This window comes from Sapajus apella, unplaced genomic scaffold (assembly GCF_009761245.1).
Source record: "Sapajus apella isolate SASKATOON/1434 unplaced genomic scaffold, GSC_monkey_1.0 scaffold83, whole genome shotgun sequence".
Lineage (NCBI taxonomy): Eukaryota > Metazoa > Chordata > Mammalia > Primates > Cebidae > Sapajus > Sapajus apella.
In genome coordinates, this window is record NW_022437023.1 from 4,415,492 (window position 1) to 4,438,274 (window position 22,783).

Sequence of the window (22,783 nt, forward strand, 5' to 3'; positions counted from 1 at the left end):
GACAGTTCTAGATAGGAAGAGGGACAAGAGCAAAGGCCATGAGGTGGGAGTCTGGTGGGGTGGAGGCCGAGAAGAAGCCAAGGGCCTGGAGCCCAGCGAAAGGGGAGAGTGGCCCAGATGAGGTCAGGGAGTTGGACTTTGCAAGCCATTGGCTGTGGACGTGGCTATCACACCCAGTGAGACAGAAATCAGACTATCCTGATTCAGACAATCCCTAATGTCGTGTAACCCCAGCAGTTTGGGAGGTGAGGTGCGCAGATCACCTGAGGTCAGGAGTTCGAGACCAGCCTGGCCAGCATGGTGAAACCCTGTCTCTACTAAAAATATAACAATTAGCTGGCTGTGGTGGTGCGCGCCTGTAATCCCAGCTACTCGGGAGGCTGAGGCAGGAGAATTGTTTGAACCTGGGAGGCAGAGGTTACAGTGAGCCGAGATCACGCCACTGCTCTCCAGCCTGGGTGACAGAGTGAGTAGACCAGAAGGGACCCTTGAAAAGAGTGGGGCAACTGAGGCTAGAGTAGGGGCCATCCAGCCAGCTTTCTTCCTGAGTTACCTTGTAGGGGACTGGGGATGTTTCAAGTATTTTTTGTGTGTGCTGCTTTTTTCTTTTGTTCCCTAGGAATCAGACTGAGAAGGAATGGGAGCGTGACAGAAGGGAGGGTGGCTCACTCACGTCGGAGCCCTAAGACCAGAACTGGTGGGAAACTGAGGTGCATTTGTCAGGTCAGAGGGCCCAGGTCCTGAGTGGGGGTGGGGAACAGGGCTGGACTTGGCTTGATGCGAGCTGGTGCAGGGAAAGACCAAAAGCCAAACTCAGGAAAGGCAGGCGATAGAGGAAAGATAACCTTCCATGACCCCCTCCTACATGCTGGAACGCCCTGCTCCCTGCTCGGAAAAGAGCTGTGGAGGGCCTACTTTGCGGCAGGCGCTGCGCTAACTTCTAGGGACCCAGAGACAAAGGAGCCAAGGTCCTGCCCCTTCAGGATCTTGTGAGGACTGAGGCCTCGGGTGGGATTTGGGTTTCATTTCTCCTTGTTTCCCAAGTTCCCAGCACAGGGGTTATTTGCTGAGAGCAAAGAAGGAAGAAACCTGGTGGGAAGAGGGGCGGGAACTCGGCAGCTCTTTGATGGGAGAAATGGGCTGTCAGTGGTCTTCTGTGTGGTGGTTACATAACAGCTCCTGGAAGAGGAGCCTGGTAACAAAGAAGGTGCATTCATGCTGGAATGGCAGGCAGAGGATAACTCGTGCTATTGTGTGGAAAGACAGCACAAAGGTAGCGCAGGTGGGGAGTGGGTCATGGGAGAAAGGTCCTCAGTGGGGAGGGCAGCGGGCTGGCTGTGTGGGAACAATTTATTCCCCTTCTCCACTTGGAAACCTGTCAATTCTCTCCAAGCCACTCATTTTTCTTCGTGAGCTGCTGTGAAGAACTCAGCAGTCAGGACCTTGAGAAAGACCCGAGCCTGTCACCGGGTGTGGGGCCCCTGCGAGACGTGACTGCCTGCCGAGTGCCTGCGCTCCGGGTGCCTTCCTGGGTACAGCCTGGCACCACTCCTGGGCTCTGGCCTTGCTTTACTGGCTCCCTTCTGGCGCCTCTACTAGGCCCCTCCTCTCCCCCTGAAACACAATCCTTGCCTCTGCCGGCTCCCAGTGTCCTGGGGGCGGGTCTCCTGCCGGCCTGCACATTCACTGTGGTTCAGCCTGCCTGTGATTTTCCTCTTGACTTCCCTCTCTGGGGCCCCCCTGATCTCTGCCTCTGGTGACCTTGAGTCCTTCCTGAATAGCGAGGTGGATACCAGGGCCTGGCACAAGCCATGCTCAATCCCTGAGAATGCCAACTTTGAAACTAGATAGTTCACACGCCGTAGAAGAAAAAGCTGTTTATGTTCTTCACTGACGTCCCCCATCTGCCACCCACGTCAGGCCTGACACCCATCTGCCACCCACATCAGGCCTGACACCCATCATCTGCCACCCATGTCAGGCCTGACACCCCTTTGCTGTCAGGGCTGTGCCCTCGGAGCAGACCCTCCTGGGCTGTGAGTGGCAAGGATCCTGTATGGAGAGAGGCGGGTTTTGCCTCCCAGTATTCTTCACAGGGCTGAACCAACTCTGAATAGTTACACCCCTCAGGTTGACAATAACATGTAGGAACACCCAGGCCACAGAGGGTCGGGGCATAGAGCAGGCAAAATACAGAGACGTTCCTGGAAAGGTGAAAGCGGGGAAAGCTGGGCGGGCCCTCCGCAGAAGGGGCCAGCACCCTTCCAGAAGAAAGCCTCGGCAAAGGGTGGAATTTCCCTCAGAGGGACACAGTGGAACAATTCCGGGGGAGGGGACTGGTGAGGCGAGTCTCTGAGGGAGCCCAGCTGTGTTCAGCTTCCTCCAAGCCAGGGATCAGAGGCCCTTGGCCCCCACCCCTTCGACTGGTGGTGTGGCTTCTGCCCACCATGTGACTACCCAGACAGCGTGCTCACCAGGGCCCCCCAAAAGCAGGTGTGGGGGTGGCTAGGAGGAGAGGGTAGGCGGAGACCTGGAGGGGCGGCAAAGACTTCGGCAGCCCCTGGCACGGGTTTCAGCTGGCTGCCTGCCTTCTCCCTGGAGCCGCATCATCCCAGCTCACAGGCTCTCTGTCACAGGCCATTAAGCCCTCTGCAGGTGCTGTGTGCCTGGCTGAGGCTGGGGGTGGGACGGCGGACAGTGGGGAGCCTGGGAGCAAGCCAGCCTGTCCCCTCGCAGGCCTTGTGTCCCTGAGGATAAATGCTCCACAGCGGAGTCCTCCCTGTCCTCTGAAAAGGCTACACCTCATGAGCCCCTGGAGATTTGCTACACACACACACACACACACCCTTCGTACATGCAATCCACACGTACATACCTGCACATGCACACACACCACAGCCTATACACACACACCAGATACACACGTGTCACATACACACCCCACAAACACACACGGATACACTCAGCATCCTGTTCCTAAGTTGTGACACTTCCTTCCTGGAAGCCTCGAAATGCCCCTTCTGCTGTCCCAAAGTTGCCCTAAGAGTCCACATGGGTGCCCCCAATCTGTGCACAAAGCCGCTCTGCACCCAGGGTACAGCTCCCTTGCCAGCCATGGCCCTGCCTGGCCCTTCAGTTCTGGCTTGGGCATCCCTCCCTCACCCTCCCTCCCTCCCACGTTCCCCCATCTGAGCTGCAGGGAAGTGAGCTTTTCCAGCTTCCCTTGGGCTTGAAAGCAGAGAATAGGAGAGAAAAGCAAGAGGCTTATTCATGCCAAAGACCCCCAGAACCCTGAAATGGAGACATTGACCCTGCTCAGAGGGAGATGTGTGGACTGGATCAGGGGCTCCTCTGCTGAAAATGCTCTACTCACTCCCCTAACTTTATAAGGACCTCAGCTTGGCAGACAAAGCCTACTAGGCCAGCCTTCCAGGACCCCTCCAGCCTCAGGTTCCACCGTTTCCCAGGCTCTGGACACCCACATGTTCGAGGCCCTGTGTTCTCCCAGTCTAGCCATGGTCTCTCAAGCCCACATCCTTTTGCACACGCTGTTCCTTCTGCTTTGAATGCCCCTTCCTGTCTTGTCCACCCAGAGTTAACTCATCCTTCATCTTTTTTTTTTTTTTTTTTTCGAGATAGAGTCTCGCTCTGTCGCCCAGGCTGGAGTCAGTGGTGTAATCTCAGCTCACTGCAACCTTCACCTCCCGGGTTCAAGCAATTATCCTGCCTCAGCCTCCCCAGTAGCTGGGACTACAGGCACACACCACTAATTTTTGTGTTTTGTGTATTTTTTTTTTTTTAGTAGGAACAGGTTTTCACCATATTGGCCAGGCTGGTCTCTATCTCCGGACCTTGTGATCTGCCCACCTCAGGCTCCCAAACTGCTGAAATTACAGGCGTGATCCACTGCGCCCGCCTATCCTTCATCTTTCATCCTTCACGGTCACCTTACCACAAAGTTTCTGATGACCCGTCTTTGGATGTTCATGGCTCCCTTGTTCAAAGCTTTCATCACATCCTATTTTAGTGGTTAACAGGCCCATCTTCCTTATTAGAGTTTGAGCTAAATGGCAGGGGGCTGTGTTTAATCTGCAACCTCTACCATAGTGACGACACATAGTAGGTGCCCAATAAACACTTGTCTACTGAATGCGCGACTTAATGAATAGGGCAGAAAAGATAAAATTAAACAGAGAGTATCTGAGGAAGAAACCAGGTATCTGAGGAAGAAAAGGAATTTACAGCAGTAGGTATCAAGGAAGGCTTCCTGGAGGAAGCGAACAGGCTCTTGACAGACTGAAGACACTCTAGGCCAGGGGTCCCGTGGCCTGTTAGGAACTGGACCGTACAGCAGGAGGTGAGTGGTGGGTGAGCATTACCGCCTGAACTCTGCCTCTGTCCCATCAGCAGTGACATTAGATTCTCATAAGAACGTGAATCCTATTGTGAGCTGCGCATGCAAGGGATCTAGGTTGCTCACTCTTTATGAGAATCTAACTAATGCCTGATGATCTGAGTGGAACAGTTTCATCCCAAAACCATCTTCCCCCACCAGCCCCAGAAACCAGTGTCTCATGCCAAAAGGTTGGGGCCATTGCTTTAGGCAAAGGGAACTGATGGTGAAGGCAGAGCAGAGCCATAGCAAAGCCTTCTCTCAGGAGTAAGAATGCTGGTAGCCAACAGTCACTGAGTGCCTCCTCAGTTCCAGGTCTTACTCAATCTTCCACATATTATTGTCCCATTTAACCTGAATAACAACCACAGGAGGTTGGCAGTATAATTATCCTCATGTCGCAGAAGAGGAAGGTGAAATTCAGTTACTGGTCCAAGGTGTTACAGAGAAGCAGAAGGACCCAGAGTGACACAATACAGAAGATACAGGACCTCAGTTCCCTGCAGCTCAGACGGTGGAAGGTGGGAGGGAGTGAGGGAGGGTGAAGGAGAGATGTCCAAGTCGGAACTGCAGGGATCCCATACAGAATACAGAATTTGACCTTATACAGTGTGGGAGCTGCATAAAGAGTTAACACTTCTGAGTCTAAAGTCAGCAGGGCAGGCAGTGGGGAGGGGAAGCTGTCAGTGAGGTGAGGGGAGCAAAGAGGATCTGAAAGAGTGAGGAAGAGCTGGGATTCTGGAGAATGGATAAGTGGCCACCTCCAAGCCGTCGACTCTGATGACACAGGTTATCTTTGTCCTGGAGCTAAGCATGCACCTGGCCCAAGAGCTGGACAAGCTGGAAAGGAAGATCGGTGAAGAAGCCACAGAGCCGCATCAACACGCATGAGCTGCAACAGGGCTGGAGCCCTGCACCGACCCAGGAACAAAACGGGCTGCTCTGTCCCCTGCTGCATCCATGGCTAACGGTAGTCCAGACCATGCAGGGAAGGGGATTCGGGGGCTGTGGCTCAGCTTAGCTCAGCCGCAGTACCCGGCAGGCCTGGATCCCAACCCAGACTGGGTGTATGCCGGGAGAAGGTAGCTGAGCGTGTCAACCAGGAGGATCTTGACGGCTGCCCCAGTGAGTTTGGGATGACTTCAGCGCAATAACGGTGCTGCTGGCTTTAGAGAGTTGTGTGTTGAGTTGGAAGCAAAGGTAGGACATCTACCTGGTAATGTCCTGAAGGTGTTGGACATATCCACCGGGTGGAAGGACAGGAAAAGGTACCAGTGGGACTTCTCGGAAAAATTCTGAATTGGGTGGGAGGTGTGCGTAAATGAGACCAGAAGGCCCTGGCTGAGCCTCAGGTGATGTCTGCAGGCACAGGCAGAAAGGCTGGCAGACTGTGAGGGGCCCAGGTCGTCGTGGTAGGTGGCAGGGGCGGCAGAGCCCTGGATGATGAGGGGAGGTTGTTTTGGGGATGTAGACATGTTGGCCTCTTTTTCCTGGAGGGAAGTACCTGGGATGGTGCCTGTGCCATCTTCAGGGCTAGGGTATAGAGGTCTCTTGAAGACCCACCTACCACCCTCCAGCCCCACAGGAGGGGCAGGTCCCCTTGTTCAGGCCCAGACCCTCCTCTGGATGCTCAAAGCACTGGCAGCTGAGGGGTGAGACAATCCTCTGAGGCTTGTGGCGTGACGTCTGTCCATCCCACGTGCCTTCTGAGGTCCCACTACAGGCGGGACAGGCACTGGGGTTGGGGACCCACCAGGAAGTGCACATGCTCAGGCTCGCCCACATGGAGGGAGTGAGCCACCTGTGAGCAGACAGACTGGTGGGAGGCAGAGGAGGAAACCCCAGAGAGGAACACCAGGGAGGGCGGCGCCTCGGGCCAGGGAGGGCATCGGGAAGAAGCGGCATTTAAGGGTGATTCTGACCGAGCCTCTAGAACTACCCACCATCGACAGGAAATCCGGGGTACGGTGCTTCAGTGGGCAAAGTCCTGGCCACATAACCTATAGGACCAACAGCCCGGTGCCCCCTCCACTATACTGTGTGAGAAAACAGAAGGAACCAGGGGAACCTGTGGATGAAAAGTGAGTTCGTCCATCTGACAGCTCAGGGAATATGTGATCCTTACTTGGATTCTGATTTTTTTTTTTAATTTAACATTGATGAGGAATTGGCACTTGGAATGTTTTCTGGATATTTAATTATAATGAGGAATTTTTGCTAAATATCTCTTGGGGTATGATAACGGTAATATTATTTCATATTTATATACACATGGATATAGCATGTAAAACTTGTACGTCTATGTAAAACAGTGTTACCTATTATACACATGTACATATGCATATACATTTATGTGTGTGTGTGTTTAGTTATTTAAAGAGTTCTTACCTTTCAGTTACACACTGAAATGTTTATGGGTGACGTCATCTGACATCTGGGATTTTCTTCAAAATGACACAAGAAGGGAGATTCGCTTTGGCTGCAACAGGGACGGGAACAGGGACGGGACCGGCTGTGAGCTGAGAGCTGCGTGCTCTGGATTAGGGGTTCATGAGGTGCACTGCACTATTCTATTTTTGCATATGTTCTAAATTCTCCACAATAAAAGGTAAAAAACAAAAATGTCAGGAGGATTAGTGAGACTTAGGGTTTGGGGCAGGGGCCGGCATCTGGTGGGAGAAACCACTCAGGCAAGGCTCAGGGTGAGAGAGGCTATTGGGTGTGTGAGGCCCCAGAGGTTCACAGTTGGTGGAGCATGAAGCTGTGTTGGGTGCGTCACGTACCAAGAGCACCGAGGCTTAGGCCCTGCACTTCAGGGCAAAGACCAGAGCCCAGTGGGAGAGCCCTGAACGGCCTGTGGGACTCGAAACAGGGGAATAGAGGCAGTGGCCATTTGTTCTGGAAGGGCCGGGAGACCAAGTGGTACAGGAGGCCTCTGGCAGAGACAACCCAGTGTCTTAGGAGCAGGGAGGCCTGGGGTTGGAGCAGCAAGAACATGGTCATCCAGGTTCCCAATGAATCTTTGCTGGTACTATATAGGACACCCACCTTTGCTTTGGAAATCCAATTTCTCTTGCATTCTTCCTGGGTGACCTTGCACAAGTTATTTAACCTCTCTGATTCTGCTACTTCCTATGTAAAGTGGGGATAGGAATAGTACCTTCCTCATGAGGTTTTTACAGGATTAAATAAGAAAATACTCATAAAGCATGAAAAAGAGTACGTGCTAGCTATTATTAACCTCAGAGTTTCAGGGAGGAAGCTGCCCTCCCTTGGGGTAATGAGGTGATGACAGCAACAACTAAAATGAGAGAACCCCAGTGGGGAGGTGGGAACACCACAGTACTCCCTGCCACCCTTACCAGGTTTGTGAATTATTTTAAATAAAAGAAGCTGTTTCCTGGCCAGGTGCAGTGGCTCACATCTGTAATCCCAGCACTTTGGGAGGCTGAGGCAGGCAGAACACCTGAGGCCAGGAGTTCAAGACAAGCCTGACCAACATGATGAAACTCCTTCTCTACTAAAAATACAATAAAACTAGCCAGGCATGGTGACGCACACCTGTAATCCCAGCTACTCGGGAGGCTGAGGTAGGAGAATCGCTTGAACCCAGGAGGTGGAGGCTGCAGTGAGCCAAGATCACGCCATTGCACTCCAGCCTGGGCAACAAGAACAAAACTCCATCCCAAAAGAAAAAAAGAAGCTGTTTTCTTACAGCTGTGAGTGGCGGCAGATGGAGAAAAGAAGGTGCTAAGAAAGAGACCAAGTAAAAGCCACTGGACCTTCGAGGGAGAAAGCGTGGTTGGCTGGAACCACCAGGCCAAGAAACCAGCCAAGGGTCTGGCTCCATGTGGACATTTTTAATTTTTTTTTAGAGACAGTGTCTCACTATGTTGCCCAGATTGGTCTTGAACTCCTGGGCTCAAGCAATCCTCTGGCTTCGGCCTCCTAAAGCACTGGACCTGCAGGTGTGGACCACTGCACCAGCCCATACTGGGCTCCAGAAACTACCTCTGGGCCCTGTTGCCCCCTCTTAGATGTCTACTGGAACGGCGATCTACAGGCGTGAAAGGTCAGTCCCCATGAGGAAGAGGCGGGGCCCAAGCAGGCCCCTCCCACTGCAGGATCGCTGGCCTTTCCCCTGAAGGGCTGTAGCTCCGGGACCACTTCCTCTTTCTTCACTCTGAAGCCAAGAGCAGGCCTGCTGAGCCCTGGAGAAAGATGAGAGCAGATTTGTGGGTGATTTAGCCTATCTGTCCCAGGCCAGGGCAGCTAAGTGTGCTGGCTTGAGGCCTCTCTCTCTGCTTCGAGGGTAACTGAGAACCACCCTGGAAACCAGCATGATGAAGGGGGCAAGTGAGGAGAAGCTGGCATCTGTGTCCAACCTGGTCACTGTGTTTGAAAATAGCAGGTATGGGCGGCTGGGGTGGGAGGGTCACCACGGTGGGCTGGCAGCCACCCTCCAGCCTTTCTGCCCACCTTGGGCCCTCGGGCAGCACAAGACCCTCCTGCCTTCAGGTGTGGTGCAGGGCCAGGACCACCTTGGACCCTCATAGAGAGCAGCTCTCTCCCTGGGCCCTGCCCTGGACCCTCCTCCTGCCAGAGCAGCCCCATGTCCCTCCGTCACGGATTCCTCAGAGCATGGGAGAGTGTTGGTGGAACACCATGAGCCAGGCAGGGGTGAGAGTGCAGACAGGTGTGGTTATGAGCAAGCATGGGCAGATCAAAGCCCGTGTGTGGGCACAGGACCCGACCCAGTGCCTGCCAGCGCCTCGCAGAAACAGTAGCTGATACTTATCAAGCATTCACTCCCTATGATTAGAATAACCATATAATTTACCACTCGGCACACAATTGAAACTGAAAGTAAATGCCAATAAAATTTGGTGGGGGGGGGGCATTACAGTGAAAGCTGGGACTATAGGAGGCAAACCAGGATGTATGGTCAGCCTACTGATGGGGGACTCCCTACTCTAAGTTCATGCCCTCCTTAATTATTTAATTTCATCACCAAACAGCCTAACAGGGGTAGACTCTATTTCTGTTCCCATCTTATAGATGAGGATATGGAGACACAGACAGGTGAGGATGCCAAGTGCTTTAAGTTAAGTTTCTGGAGCAAAACTTGGAGGGAAAGGGCTGGGCCAGATGTGTGGAGTCATAGGTAGCCCTGGAGCATGTGCGTGTGCGTGTGTGTGTGTGTGTGTGTGTGTGTGTGTGTGTGTGTGTGGTATCAATTCATTCTGCGGCATTTTTTAAGCCCAGGACTGTGTTGGGGCTGTCCCAGGTAGAGTTTTCTGGAAATAGATTAAGACGGAGGTTTGCCTCAGGTGGTTTATCCGGGAGAGCTTTTGGAAACAACAGCTGTGGGCATGAGGGAAGCAGGGCTGGGCAGGGGGAGATGCTGAGCTGCAATGCGCTTGCCACAGAGGGTTAGCCTGTCCCAGGGAGCTCTGGAGCTGGGATGCCTCTTGGTTTTCCAATTGAGGCAGAGGGCTGAGTATTTGTATCTCCATGTAGACTGGACAGGAGACTCTGGGTGAGGCAGTTCTCTCTTCCAGAGAGTGGGTCCCAGAGAGGGACTCAGCCAATAAATTACCCATCAGCCCCCAGTACTACCAGAAGCTGGTGGGGATGGTGTGGGGAGGCCTCACTCCTGGAGGGACATGGGTGGCACAGCACAGTATCCTACAGGGACCGTAGAGGATGAGGAAGTGTTTCTGTCTTTGGATGCCAAGCTCACCTGCTAACCATGATCATGGACAGTAGATGTCCTAGGAATGATCCAGATGCTGTATTGAAGGCACTCATGGCAGACAACGTTTCCTGTAGGCTTCAGGCTGGAGATGGCATAGATGGAGACCTAGAAGTCTTCAACTTCCTGAGCGGGTAATTCTCCCCTGCCTCTCCAGGGTCTTTGCCAAGCTCGCCCTGTTCAGCACCAAGGACAGCTCTTAGGTGCCGCCTTCCTGGCCCACCACCACCTTGAGTGTGGGGTGGATAACACCACTTCACTCAACGTGCTTGACTGGAGTAGGCACACTGGGGTGGAGCCCCTCAGCATGCTGTGCTCTGCCCAGGCCACACCCCTGGCAGGAGCTGGTAGCCCTTAGACGGGAGTGAGGTCCCAGCAGGCATCATCAAGAGGGTGAGAGCCACCCCTTACTGAGTGAGGGGACCCATGCCAACTGCCTTGGCCTGGGCTTACTTATGAGGTCTCTAGCACCTTAGCTGATCTGAAACTGAAGGGCAAAGAGGAAACAGAAGCTGGCCAGGGGCACTAGGACAGAAATGCGGAACCTGAAACCAAATGTAGAACAGAAAGCCTGAGAGCCAGCTACTCCCATGAGCTGTGTCTGCAGCTGAGGAACCAGGGCTGGGAGAGCTTGGAAGTAGCCACACAACACTAGGTCCCAATGCTCTCGCTGCCACAAACCCAAATGTGTCACCTGGGGCAAGTCATTTTGACTCTGAGGACCTGTTTCTCCTTTACTCAAATGGGGAGGAGCAGATTAGGGTGAAGGCTCGGGAAGCAGTCGCCTGATTTGAATCCCACCACTGCCACTTCCAAGCTGCATGTTACTTATCCTGTCAAGACCTCATTTTCCTTAACTGCAAAATATGGGTAATGAAAACCTTTCTCATGGAGTTTTGGAGATTTCATATTTTTTCGGCCTTCCATTTCCTGGTCTGCCTTTCTCATAAGTATGCCTCCCCTACGCTGTCATCATGAGTCTTTCCACACCGAGAGCAATGCTGGATATATTCAGCAAGGGTGGGCTCTGTTATCTAAATAATTTGACTGGTCTGCAGAACCCAGTACATGGGGTAATAAAGCTGCCCTATGAAGGCCCATCCCTGGGAGAACAGAGAATCTGCTGTTGGACTGGCTCCCCCTGCTTCTGGACGTGTGGAGGGTGTCAATCCCATTGAGAAGCCCCAGCTTTTGCAGGCCTGCTCTCACTTTAGATTGTTCTGTGGCTCCCACCTTCCCTTGACGTATAGATTACTAACATGGAAACTGAAAACGGATGAGGTCCAAAGGTGAGGTTGATCCAGGGGTAACCACTTGAAAACTCCTATACACAGAAAGGATTCCTGGACACTGTGGCTTCATTTTAAACAAGGAAGTATGTAGCTCCCCAGAAAATAAAATACGGCCCACCCTGACTCATTTTGAACACTGAGTTCCCTCCAAGAATGTATTGGGAAAGAAGTGAAAGTCTTACTTAGCATGTTCCCAAGTGTTCCCTTAGCACTCAGGGGCCCCTGCCCTGCAGATTTGCACCAGGCTACCCAGATCCACACCAGGGACTTGCTGCTGTTTTCCCTGTTCTCCGGGCAGGAAATTCTCAGGTCTGTCTCTTCTTCTCAGGACCCCAGGAGGAGCACCCAGAGACCACAGGCTAGAGGATGCACATAACCGCCCTGGGTGCAGGCCTCCCGAGTCCCCAGGACCACGGGAGAAGCTGAACGTCCGGGAGGCCGTAGAGTCTGAGCCCAGGACAGTCAGCAGGAAGTACCTGAGCTCCCTGAAGAACAAACTGTCCAGCGGAGCCTGGAGGACATCTTGCCAGCCTGGGACCCTCCCAGGATCGGGGATGCAGGTGCCTGAGGGCTGGGGCAGAGGTGTGGTTCTGGGGTGGGGAGCTCCCCCTGACCTCCCCTCCACACATTCTCCCCTAGCCAGATCCAGCAGTTCCCCAGGAGGGGGTCTCATGCAACCAGATGTCAGCTGGGAGCTAAATTTCCCAATCCTTAATGGCCTTTGATCCAACTGCCTATGATGCACCATGCTGGATTCCTTTGTCAGTCCCTCGTGTGGGAGTTTTTTGGCAAGGAAGTTGAACACTAACAGTTTAAGGCACTTATTCAAGGCCACACAGCTCCAAACAGTCTCCATCTTGTGAACCTGGTTCCCTGCTCAGGTGGGGCCTCAGTTTACCCACTGGAGGAAACAACAACCCCAACCTAGAAATAGAGATCTGAGTGCGAATTTTCCTGCCCTTAGACTAAAGCCCGGTCTGATCTGTTCTGTGGCTTGTAGTTTTCTCATCTGCAGAGTTCAAGGGTTTGCATGCAGATACCATGCAGCCAAATTCCCTGGAGTCACGTCCCAGCATGTCTGCTTCCTAACTGTGTGTCCTTGGGCAAGTCACTTGAGTCTCTGTGCCACAGTTTCTTCATCTGCAAAATGGGGATGGTGGTTATAGTAATGTGTCCTGGTTTTCAATCGCTGCTGAGCAAATCACTCAAAAATGTGGTGGCTGTCCAGGCGTAGTGGCTCACACCTGTAATCCCAGCACTTTGGGAGGCCGAGGCAGGCAGATCACCTGAGGTCAGGAGTTCAAGACCAGCCTGGCCAACATGGGGAAATCCTGTCTTGACTAAAAATACAAAAATTAGCGGGGCGTGGTGATGGGCGCCTGTAATCCCAGCTACTCAGGAGGCCGAGACAGGAAAATTGATTGAACCCAGGAGGTGGAGGTTGCAGTGAGCCGAGATTGCACCATTGCACTCCAGCCTGGGTGAGAGAGCGAGACTCTGCCTCAAAAAAAAAAAAAAAAAAAAAAAAAGTGGCTGAGCACGGTGGCTCACGCCTGTAATCCCAGCACTTTTGGGATACACTTACATTTGGGCATTACGGCTTCAACATTTGGTTGGGGGACACAATGTAGTTCCTAACAGGATCTCTCAAGTAGCTGCAATCAGATGGTGGCTGGGGCTGGGATGCCCAAGACAGATCAATTCATAAGCCTGGCATCTGGGCGGGGGCGGCTGGAAGATGGGGCTCAGCTGGGATGCTGGCAGGGCTGGGCTCTTTCCTCCATGTATTCTCCAGCCCTCTCTTCTCCATGTGGCCTGTCCACAAGGTCTCCCTGTCAGAGCTGCCAGACCCCTTGATGTAGTGGTTCACATCAAGGGGTCTGGTGGAAGACAACACAGGTGGAAGCTTCCAGGCCTCTTAAGGCTAAGGCCGAGAACTGGCAGAGCCTTACTCAGCAGCATTCTCTGTGAAAGCCATCTCAAGGCTGGCCCAGATGCACTGTGGGGAGGGGGCTGGGGGGTAGGGGGGAGGCGCATGAATCCCAGGAGGTGTGCTTCTCTGTGGCAACTTTGGAGACTGAACTAAGGTTCCCATCAGAGGAGACCAAAGACTTCTCCTTCTCTCACCTCCAATCCTCTGCAGGACCCAGAGAAGAAGATCGTCCAGGAGCTGCTGGAGACAGAGCAGGCCTATGTGGCACGCCTCCACCTGCTAGACCAGGCCGGTGGCCAGGACACCCCCCTCCAGAGCCCCAGCCCTGGGTCTCCTCACCCCACCCCTGCTTAGCCTTCCCTTCCTGCTCACCAGGACTTTGACTCCAGGAAGCCTTAGCCCTTTGGCCTCGCTGGCTGGGGTTGGGATAGAATCAGTACTCCCCATTCTTCCCATGGTGCCCAGGCTGGCCCCTGTACAGCAGAGAACACACCAGCTGGCCCTTGCAGGCCTGCATGGCACCCTCATCTGTCATCCTAATGCCCACAATCTCACCATGATTTTACCTTTCACACTTTTTAAGGAGCTCTAAGGCTAGAGGCTTACTCATCCCCACAGGGAGCTCTAGTCTGATGAAGTCCAAGACCTCCACAGACCCAAGGTGGGCCTGTTTATGACATTCATCAGCTGCCAGCTTTTGGCCAAGTCCCTGCATCTCTAGGCTTTGCCTTGCCCGTCTGTAAAGTGGCCAGAACACAACCACCCTTGCCTTCTCTTCCCAGGGTTGGTGTGAGGATGCCGGGAGACCGGGGAGGTGGAAGCATGCAGTAGGCTGAGTGGGACCCTGGTTACCCCCGGGCCGGTGTGTGGGTGGCTCCCTGTCACTGCAGTGAGTGACCAGTGGTGGCGGCTGCAGGTGTTTTTCCAGGAGCTGCTGAGGGCGGCCCGCAGCAGCAAGGCCTTCCCCGAGGACGTGGTCAGGGTCATCTTCTCCAACATCTCTTCCATCTACCAATTCCATTCTCAGTTCTTCCTCCCAGAGCTGCAGCGGCGTCTGGATGACTGGTGAGGTCCACCGGGAGCCCCTGAGGCCCCAGACCACAGCCCTGTCCGGGTGGAGGTGGGGAGCCCCCAGGCACTGGGTTCAACCTTCTAAACCCAGGCCCTTGCTGTGTGCCACAGCGGTCTCCTCCCGGGGGATTGGTCTGTCTGCACAGCGAGTGGCTTGGGTGAATGGGCCCTGAGGGGCTGTGTGTGTGCAGACTGCTTCCTGGGGAAGGGGTGGATCAGGTCCTGGCCAGGCCAAGTGACCAAGTGATTTTGGGGACAGTGAAAATAGCCAGTGCTAACTGAGGGCTTCCTACATGCCTGGCCTTGGGCTTTCTGCCCGTTAACTCACTCAGTCTTCACATCAGCCTTCTGCGTGATGATGGCGTCATGGTTACCAGGAAACCCTCTTGTTTTCAGAGATGGCCACTAAAGCAGTCAGCAGTGAAATTACTTGCCTCATATAGTTTGCCATGAAGTCTAGGATATCCTTTAAGAGCTTTGGCAAAGAAGAATGTTAGTAACCGTTAAACCCAGTGATGTACTGATTGCTTAAAACATTTATAATAAATTGGTTTTTTTTCTGTTTAAGAAAAGAACAGCCAGGTTTGGTGGCTCACGCCTGTAATCCCAGCACTTTGGGAGGCTGAGGTGGGAGGATCACTTGAGCTCAAGAGTGAGACCAGTCTGGGCAACATGGTGAAACCCCATCTCTACCAAAAATACAAAACTTAGCCAACGTGGTAGCAGGCACCTGTAGCCCCAGCTACTCAGGATGCTGAGGTTGGAGGATTACTGGAGCCTGGAAAGCCGAGGCCGCAGCGAGCCATGATCGCACCGCTGCACTCCAGCCTGGGTGACAGAGCATAACCCTGCTCTGTCTTAAAAAAAAAGAAGAAGAAAAAAAGAAAGAAAGAAAAAAAGAAAAAGAATAACCCTATGAGATCACCTGCACCATTCCAATTTTTTCAATGAGAAAATTAGGGTACAAAAAGGCTAAGTGACTTGCCTGGAAACACAGCCAGCACGATTGGTGCAACCCAAGAGTCAGGCTCAGGAAGCCCCACGCCCAGGCCGTGGCTCCTTGCTGCTCTGCTCTAGTAAGCCCCACCACGGGGTGATCCTGGAGAAGTTCTTTAAAACATAGATATGTACTGATTGCTTAAAACATTTATATACACTATACATATATTAAACTCTATATATAGTTTGTAGTGGGGGGGCATGACATCAGGTTTCACCATGATGCCCAGGCTGGTCTTGAATTCCTGGGCTCAAGCCATCTGCCTGCCTGGGCCTCCCAGAGTGCTAGGAGTACAGGTGTGAGCCACTGTGCCCAGCCAATCTTGAAGAAGTTCTCACCCCTCTGAGCCTCCACTTCCTCACTCTAAGATGGGCTAGTGGCTGTCCCCCCCTTCAGGGTTATGAAAATTACATGGAATGAGACGCGTGGCACATCCTGGGTAGTGCTTGGCAGGTGGCCCTCATTCTTGTTACATAATGGAGCACAGAGCGGTCACTGAACACCTGCTGTGGGCCCCATGCTGGGCCTTGTGGATGAGGCCAATCTGGGACCAGAACAGCCTTTGCCCTCGGGGAGCTCACAGTCTAAGGAGCAGAGGGGCACACACATGTGAGGATGACACCCCTGTGCCCCGCCTGCACCCAGAATTGCCTCGGAAAGCTTGCTTTGGGGGATTCAGGGAGCCTGGCCTCACCTGGTCCTCCCTAGAGTCGAGAGGAGGTGGCCAGGCTGAGGGCAATCCCCGTGGCCCTCCTGCAGGACAGCCACCCCCCGCATCGGTGATGTGATCCAGAAGCTGGCCCCCTTCCTGAAGATGTACAGTGAGTATGTCAAGAACTTTGAGCGGGCAGCTGAGCTGCTGGCCACCTGGACCGACAAGTCTCCACTCTTCCAGGAGGTCCTTGCTCGCATCCAGGTGAGGCTGGGGGAGGACTGGAGTCAGCATTGCCACTCCCAGCCTGCAGTGGCTCAGGTTGCCTTGAGTGATTTAGGGCATCTCCCAGGCTCAGCTGCTTCCATAGGCCCCTGCGTTTGGCCCTCAGGGGCAGCCTGACCCAGCTCCCTGCTCTCACCCTCTCCCTGTCACTCCCCCAATCTCTCCCCAAGAGCAGCGAGGCTTCAGGCAGCCTGACCCTACAGCACCACATGCTGGAGCCAGTGCAGAGAATTCCACGCTACGAGCTGCTCCTCAAGGAGTACGTCCAGAAGCTGCCAGCCCAGGCCCCAGACCGGGCCGATGCCCAGAGTGAGGACACCCCCAGGGGTCCCAGGGGGCTGGGGAGGCCCAAGCCATTCCCATATATTTATTGAGCTCCTGCTAAAATGGTTATCACCACCATCAGTCATCAACATCAACCATTGGTGCTGCATACACATTATCCATACTCTTAGCCATTTTTCACAGATGAGGACACTAAGGCCCAGAGAGGTTTAGTGACTTTCTCAAGGTCACACAGCCAGAAAGTAGCAGAGCTGGAATTTGAACCCATGCCTGTATGATGCTAAAGCCCATGCTCCTTCCATTATACCCTCTAGGTCTGGCTTGTTCTGGGGAGCAGTGAGAGTCACCAAAGCCAAACACTAAATGCCTAACTTTCAGTGGCTTCCAGTCTCTCAGCCCCAGGGGACTCCCACCATTCAGACACCCCATGGCTGGGCTGCACAGGCAGGCTGCTCCTGGGGGCTGTCGTGGCAGGTCCTGAGGGTGCTTTGTTGAACTTCAAGGACCTCCAGCCCCAGCCACCAGCTCCAGATTCTTAGGGTATGAACTCTGGCTCTGCCCCTTTCAGAGGCTCTGGACATGATCTTCTCAGCTGCCCAGCACTCCAATGCAGCCATCACTGAGATGGTGAGCAGCCTGCCCTCCCCTGGAGCCCTGTCCCCCTCCCTGCAGGTCTCAGCCTGGTCCCACCCATGACACCTACCTACCCCACTGCTGCCCTCGCTCTCATACCCCCGTCCCCGTCCCCACAAGGCAAGCCTTCCAGAAGCAGGTGAACCCTGCCCAGCCTTGGCTGAGGATGCACCCAACCCCCCAGGAGCGGCTGCAGGACCTGTGGGAGGTATACCAGCGCCTGGGCCTCGAAGATGACATCGTAGACCCCTCCAACACCCTGCTCCGCGAGGGCCCGGTCCTCAAGATCTCCTTCCGCCGCAGCGACCCCCTAGAGCGCTACCTTTTCTTGGTAGAGATGTGCTGGGAGCCCCTCTCCATACTGGTGAGGGAAGTCCATGGACCACTCTGGCCCGAGTCATGCTGCCTGGCCTCTACCTGGCACTGCAGGGGGACAGGGAAGCGGTCACTTCTCTGTCCTTTTCTGCTTTGGCACTCAGGTGACTTTGGACAGGCCACCTGCTGCCTCCAAGCCTTGGAGATTTCCAACCCACAGGTTTCCCAGACATGTCGTAGGAAACAACAGAATCAGAGTTTGAACTCAGTCTGTGAATTTGAACTCCAAAGCCTGTGGTATTAATCTGTGCTCTCGAGAGAGCACAGCAGAAGGGAGTAAGGTTAGCTACTAGGAAGAACTGCCCTGGGTTTGCACAGAAGAAGCCAGGGGTTTCCTGAGATCTGGAAAGGTGGTCCTGCCTGGAGGCCTGGAGGAGGCAGCTAGAACCTCTTATAAACCCCTGCCATACTGAGCCCCTGTTGAGAAAGGCCTTGTAGGTTTCTGAGGTCTGCTGTGGTCCCTTGATGCCCGCAGGTAGGGTGGCCCTTCAGTAACCATCCTAGGGGCATTGGGAGCTTGGCAGCCCCTTCCTCATCACCTACATCATCACCTGTGACGTCCTGTGAGCTGGCCAGACTGTGGTCAAAGGGGAGGGGGGTCCAGTGGTGCTCAGCCCAGCCTCGGGGAGGCCCCACCCGGTCCTGCCACGGTGCACTTACGCCTGTGTCTCCTGCAGTTTAACAACATGCTGCTGTACTGTGTGCCCAGGGTGATCCAGGTGGGCGCCCAGTTCCAGGTGAGGACCCGCATCGACGTGGCCGGGATGAAGGTGAGAGGCCCCCTGCACACCACTGGCTTCACCCCAAGGGCGGGACTGAGCACAGGGAGTAACAGGAGGGGCCCGCCAGGTTCCCAATCAGAGAACCAAACCCTCGCAGGGCCGGGGCAAACGTGGAGATGGGAGAGTGTGGGGCAAGAGCTCTCCCATCTGGGTTCCCAGCCCTCCTGCCCAGTCCTCCCCAGCTTCCCACAGGCCTGGCCCTCCCTTTGGGGCAGGCCAGGAGCCAACTCGGCGTTTCTCTGCTTTCCCTACTGTTTATACCACTGATTCGAAAACTTTAATGTGTGCACAAAACCTCCGGGCATCTTGCAAAATGCAGGTTCTGAGTCAGGAGATCTAGGGCGGCCTGAGGACCTGCATTTCTATCCGGTTCCCACTTAAGATGGGCTGACAACTGACCCCACCTGCAGGATAGTGAGAATTAAATGAAATGAGATGTGTCCTGGGCAGTGTATGCTGATACTGTAGGAGCACAGATCATGTTTTGAGTAGGAAACGTCTCCAGCGTCAGCACAGCGGCTGGCTTGTGTGTGTCCCCATCTACCTCGTCCAGAGATTGCAGCAAATGAGCAGTAGTCCATCATGGCGCCCATTGACTGGGTGTCCCCATGGGGGACCATCAGATCCTCCTAACCGCCCCATGATGCCAAGATGCAGGGTCTGTTAGAATCTCCTGGATTTTTTTTTTGAGATGGAGTCTCACTCTGTGGCCTGACTAGAGTGTAGTGGCACAATCTCGGCTCACTGCAACCTCTGCTTCTGGAGTTCAAGCAATTCTCCTGCCTCAGCCTCCCAAGTAGCTGGGACTACAGGCTTGAGACACCATGCCCAGCCAATTTTTGTATTTTTGGCAGAAACGTGGTTTCACCATGTTGCCCAGGCTGGACTCAAACTCCTGACCTCAAGTGATCCACCCACCTTGGCCTCCCAAAGTGCTGGGATTACAGGCGTGAACCACCACACCTGCCCTGTTTTTTATCTTTTAAAATTTTTTAGATTTTGCCAGGCACGGTGGCCCACACCTGTAATCCCAGCACTTTGGGAGGCCAAGGGGGGCGGATCACGAGGTCAGTTAGTTTGAGACCAGCCTGACCAACATGGTGAAACTCCATCTCTACTAAAAATACAAAAATTAACCAGGCATGGTGACAGGCGTCTGTAATCCCAGTTACTTGGGGGGCTGAGGCAGGAGAATCACTTGAACTTGGGAGGCGGAGGTTGCAGGGAGCTGATATCGTGCCACTGCACTCCAACCGGGCCACAGAGCAAGAGTCCATCTCAAAAATATAGATAGATAGATAGATAGATAGATAGATAGATGGATAGATAGATAGATTTTTACTACTTAAAAAATATAATTTTACTACTTAAACAGTATAATCTGTAGTATACACATTCTAAAATCAAACAATATAAAAAATGTATGCCGGGAAAGTCTCCTCCCCACTCTGTCCCCTAAGTCCCCTTCCTGAAGGCAGGCCTTGTGTCTTGTGAGGCCTTCCAGAAGTGGTCTTCGCCTAGCAAACAAATAATATATAATAGGATTGTGTCATTTATACCAGAAGCAGCGGTGTACTCTACACATTTTTCTGGACTTTGCTTTTTTTTTTTAACTAACTGCAAATGCTGGAGACCGAGGTGCCCCTGCACTTGAGAGCTTCCTCATCCTTCTGCCCAGCTACATTGCACCCCACTGTGCAGATGCTCCAGAACTTCTTCAACCAGTCTTCTGCTGAGAGACACTAAGATTGTTTTCAGTTGTCAGCGGCTGCAAATGAGGCGGCAGTGAATAGCCTGGTACAGCCTGCCTGTGCGCGAGTGTATCTGCAGTTAGCCCCATTTTTAAAAATGAGAAAACCAGGGTCCTGGAAAAGCTTTCTAACTTAAGTAACTTGCTTGAAGGTCATATTGCAAATGCTAGTTCGAGTGACCAAACCAGGATTTACAGGCAGGTGTAACAAAGGCTGGCATTTCTGCCTCTAATCACCACGCTATGCTGTCGCCTATGAAGGCTTCAATCGAGGGGGTTAAAGCCTTTGGTGGAATTTCTGGCATTGCGGAGGACACGGCCAGAGAGGCTTCCCGACCGCCGGTCTCTGCTGGCTCCTGAGTCCTGGCGTGTCCTGAGGGCTGGGGCTGAAAGAAGCAGAGTCTGGTCCTGCCCATCGGCACTCTTCCCTTCCCCCATTCCCCATCACCCTCACCCCTTTCAGCCCCAGTAGGGAGCTGCGGGCAGGAGCTGAACCAGAATGCTCTCCCCTCTAGGGACCCCAGCAAAAGAGCCCTGCCCCTGCTCCTGACTGGGGTTACCTGGCATCTGGAGCAATCCAGGGCCTGGGGGTGGGGTGCAGCCTGGGAATGTTGAAGGCTGATGAGGGAGCATGGGTTCACAGCTCACCCCACACCTGGGCTGACTGAAGTCTTTCAGGAGTGCAGCACGGCCCTGGCATCCAGCTTTCCATCCTGAAGGGACCAGAATGTCCCATAGACCAGGGCGTGTACAGGCTTGTGTGTCTGGAGTCTGTGGTGAGTGAGGCTGAGAGAAGCAGGTTTATAGAGAGCTACAGACAGAGAAGTGGAGACAGGCGGCCCTGCCAAAGGACGGTCAGAGACCCGGGCATAGAAAAATAGAGATCGACAGAGAGGAAGGCTAAGAAATAGAGAAACCAAACCAGAGTCACAGAGAAAACAGAGAGAGCCACGCCTGAGAGCATCAGAAGCTTTGGGTGTGTGTTGAGGGCTCCTTGGCCAGGCGTGTGCTGCGTTTCTGGAGTCCGCTGGTCTGATACTCCGGCAGCCGCACAGCACCCTCTCCTGGACAGCATGGGCCTAGCAGGTGCAGAGCTGTCCACTCACCTTACATCTGTGCAGGAACCATTTCCTGAGTCTGAGGTTTGGAGGCAAATCTTGCCTTTAACCATCATGATGGTTCCCATTGGCCTATGGCTCCCTGGCCTCCTCCTTCCTAGGTGTCAGGGAGGCCTAGTTCACAGCAGTGGATTCTCCCCAAGGTCTGACTTGATCTTAGTATTTTGCCATCCCACACAGGGGCAGCCTGGGAAGAAGGAAGGGGTGTGGACACACATGCCCAGGGGCTCCATGTACAGTTGTGCAGGTTGTACACTGCAGAAGCATACCTCATCTAAGGATGTCTTCTGCCCCCAACTGCAGATTAGCAGACTGTGATACAATAGACGATATATTTATAGTGAGAATTGTCCGGCAGATGGCAGTCAAATGTCTTGTTCCAACAGTATCTAGGTATTAAGCCAGTTTGCCAACAGATGTCAGTAAAGTGTTTTGAGGGAGGCTGTCCTTTTCTAATGAAGAAAGGTACTGTATTGACTAGCAGGGGGCTGAATTGACCCAGACTTGGGGAGAGTGGTTGAGGCTCAGCTCAGCAGAGCCCGGGAAACTCCTGTTGAAACCTGATGGGGAGCTGGAAGCCTCTGTATGAACATCCCAGGGGCAGCCTGGACCCTCAGGTCAGGAGCCCCCAGTTCCCTTTTTTCTTGTCAAAAGCATGATATTTCTTCCTACTTCTGGACTGTAAACCTTGGATTTCTCTCTTCTTTTCCCGTTCCCCCTCTCCCTGACCCAATTAGAAGCTTCTTCTCTCTCTCCAGTGCACCTGGGCAGGCCCGGACCATTTATGATGTTGCTCTAGAAGCTTCTTCTCTCTCTCCAGTGCACCTGGGCAGGCCCGGACCATCTATGATGTTGCTCCCTCACTGGCCGCTGGGCTACAGGTGTGTCCCATTCTGCCCAGATCCAGCCTCTCCTTGCACACAGCTTCTGGGGCGCTCTTTCCCAAACACCTCTTTCCACATAACAGGCTCCCCGCTGCCAAGGGCATCAAGTCCAAATCACATCAACCCCTTCTAGAGCACAGCGCTCTCTGAGTTATGGTGAGCCGCCCTGGAAGTATGCAAAGGCCTGGCCGTCACATGGCAGGGAGGCAGCAGAGGAGCTCAAGTGTTGGAGGAATTCAGTGGCAATGAAGTTCCCCCACGCAGAGGCTCGTGTGCTCTCGACCTGTGTCTTAGGTTCTCTTTACAAATCTCTCTCCACACTGTCTGGGGGAAGTGTGCTTACAGGACCCTGGGGGTAGGATGGAAATAGATGTTCTTCCATCTTACCCATGGGGGCTGAAAATCTGGGATGGAATCCTTTTGCCCTTTAGATGCTGTGTGACCTCAGGCAGATCTCTTGCCCTCCCTGAGCATCTATTTCCTCATCTCCCAAATGAGGATGATAATATCTGCTTCTTAAGATTGCTGTAAAGATTATTTTCTTTTCTTTTTCTTTCTTTTTTTTTTTTTTTTTT

The 22,783-nt window shown here is 53.5% G+C and overlaps 1 protein-coding gene and 1 long non-coding RNA gene across 4 annotated transcripts in view; one reads left to right on the plus strand and one right to left on the minus strand.

Annotated features, from left to right (window-relative positions):
• Positions 1-8,542: 8,542 nt before the first annotated feature.
• Positions 8,543-22,783, plus strand: part of FGD2 (FYVE, RhoGEF and PH domain containing 2) — a 23,263-nt gene continuing 9,022 nt past the window's right edge. For 2 of the 3 annotated variants that reach the window (XM_032253599.1, XM_032253598.1), the window contains exons 1-9: positions 8,543-8,804; positions 11,769-12,000; positions 13,584-13,661; positions 14,290-14,438; positions 16,204-16,360; positions 16,552-16,690; positions 17,235-17,293; positions 17,484-17,630; positions 18,352-18,444. In XM_032253599.1, the coding sequence (XP_032109490.1) occupies positions 8,734-8,804; positions 11,769-12,000; positions 13,584-13,661; positions 14,290-14,438; positions 16,204-16,360; positions 16,552-16,690; positions 17,235-17,293; positions 17,484-17,630; positions 18,352-18,444 (1,125 nt within the window). In that variant the 5' untranslated portion in view covers positions 8,543-8,733. The remainder of the gene's footprint in view (positions 8,805-11,768; positions 12,001-13,583; positions 13,662-14,289; positions 14,439-16,203; positions 16,361-16,551; positions 16,691-17,234; positions 17,294-17,483; positions 17,631-18,351; positions 18,445-22,783) is intronic. The other variant, XM_032253597.1, reaches the window with a different exon arrangement.
• Positions 21,970-22,307, minus strand: LOC116533707. The gene is made up of 2 exons (XR_004261408.1): positions 22,150-22,307; positions 21,970-22,087 (listed from the first exon to the last, which is right to left on the minus strand). It is a non-coding gene; the product is annotated as an uncharacterized LOC116533707 (long non-coding RNA).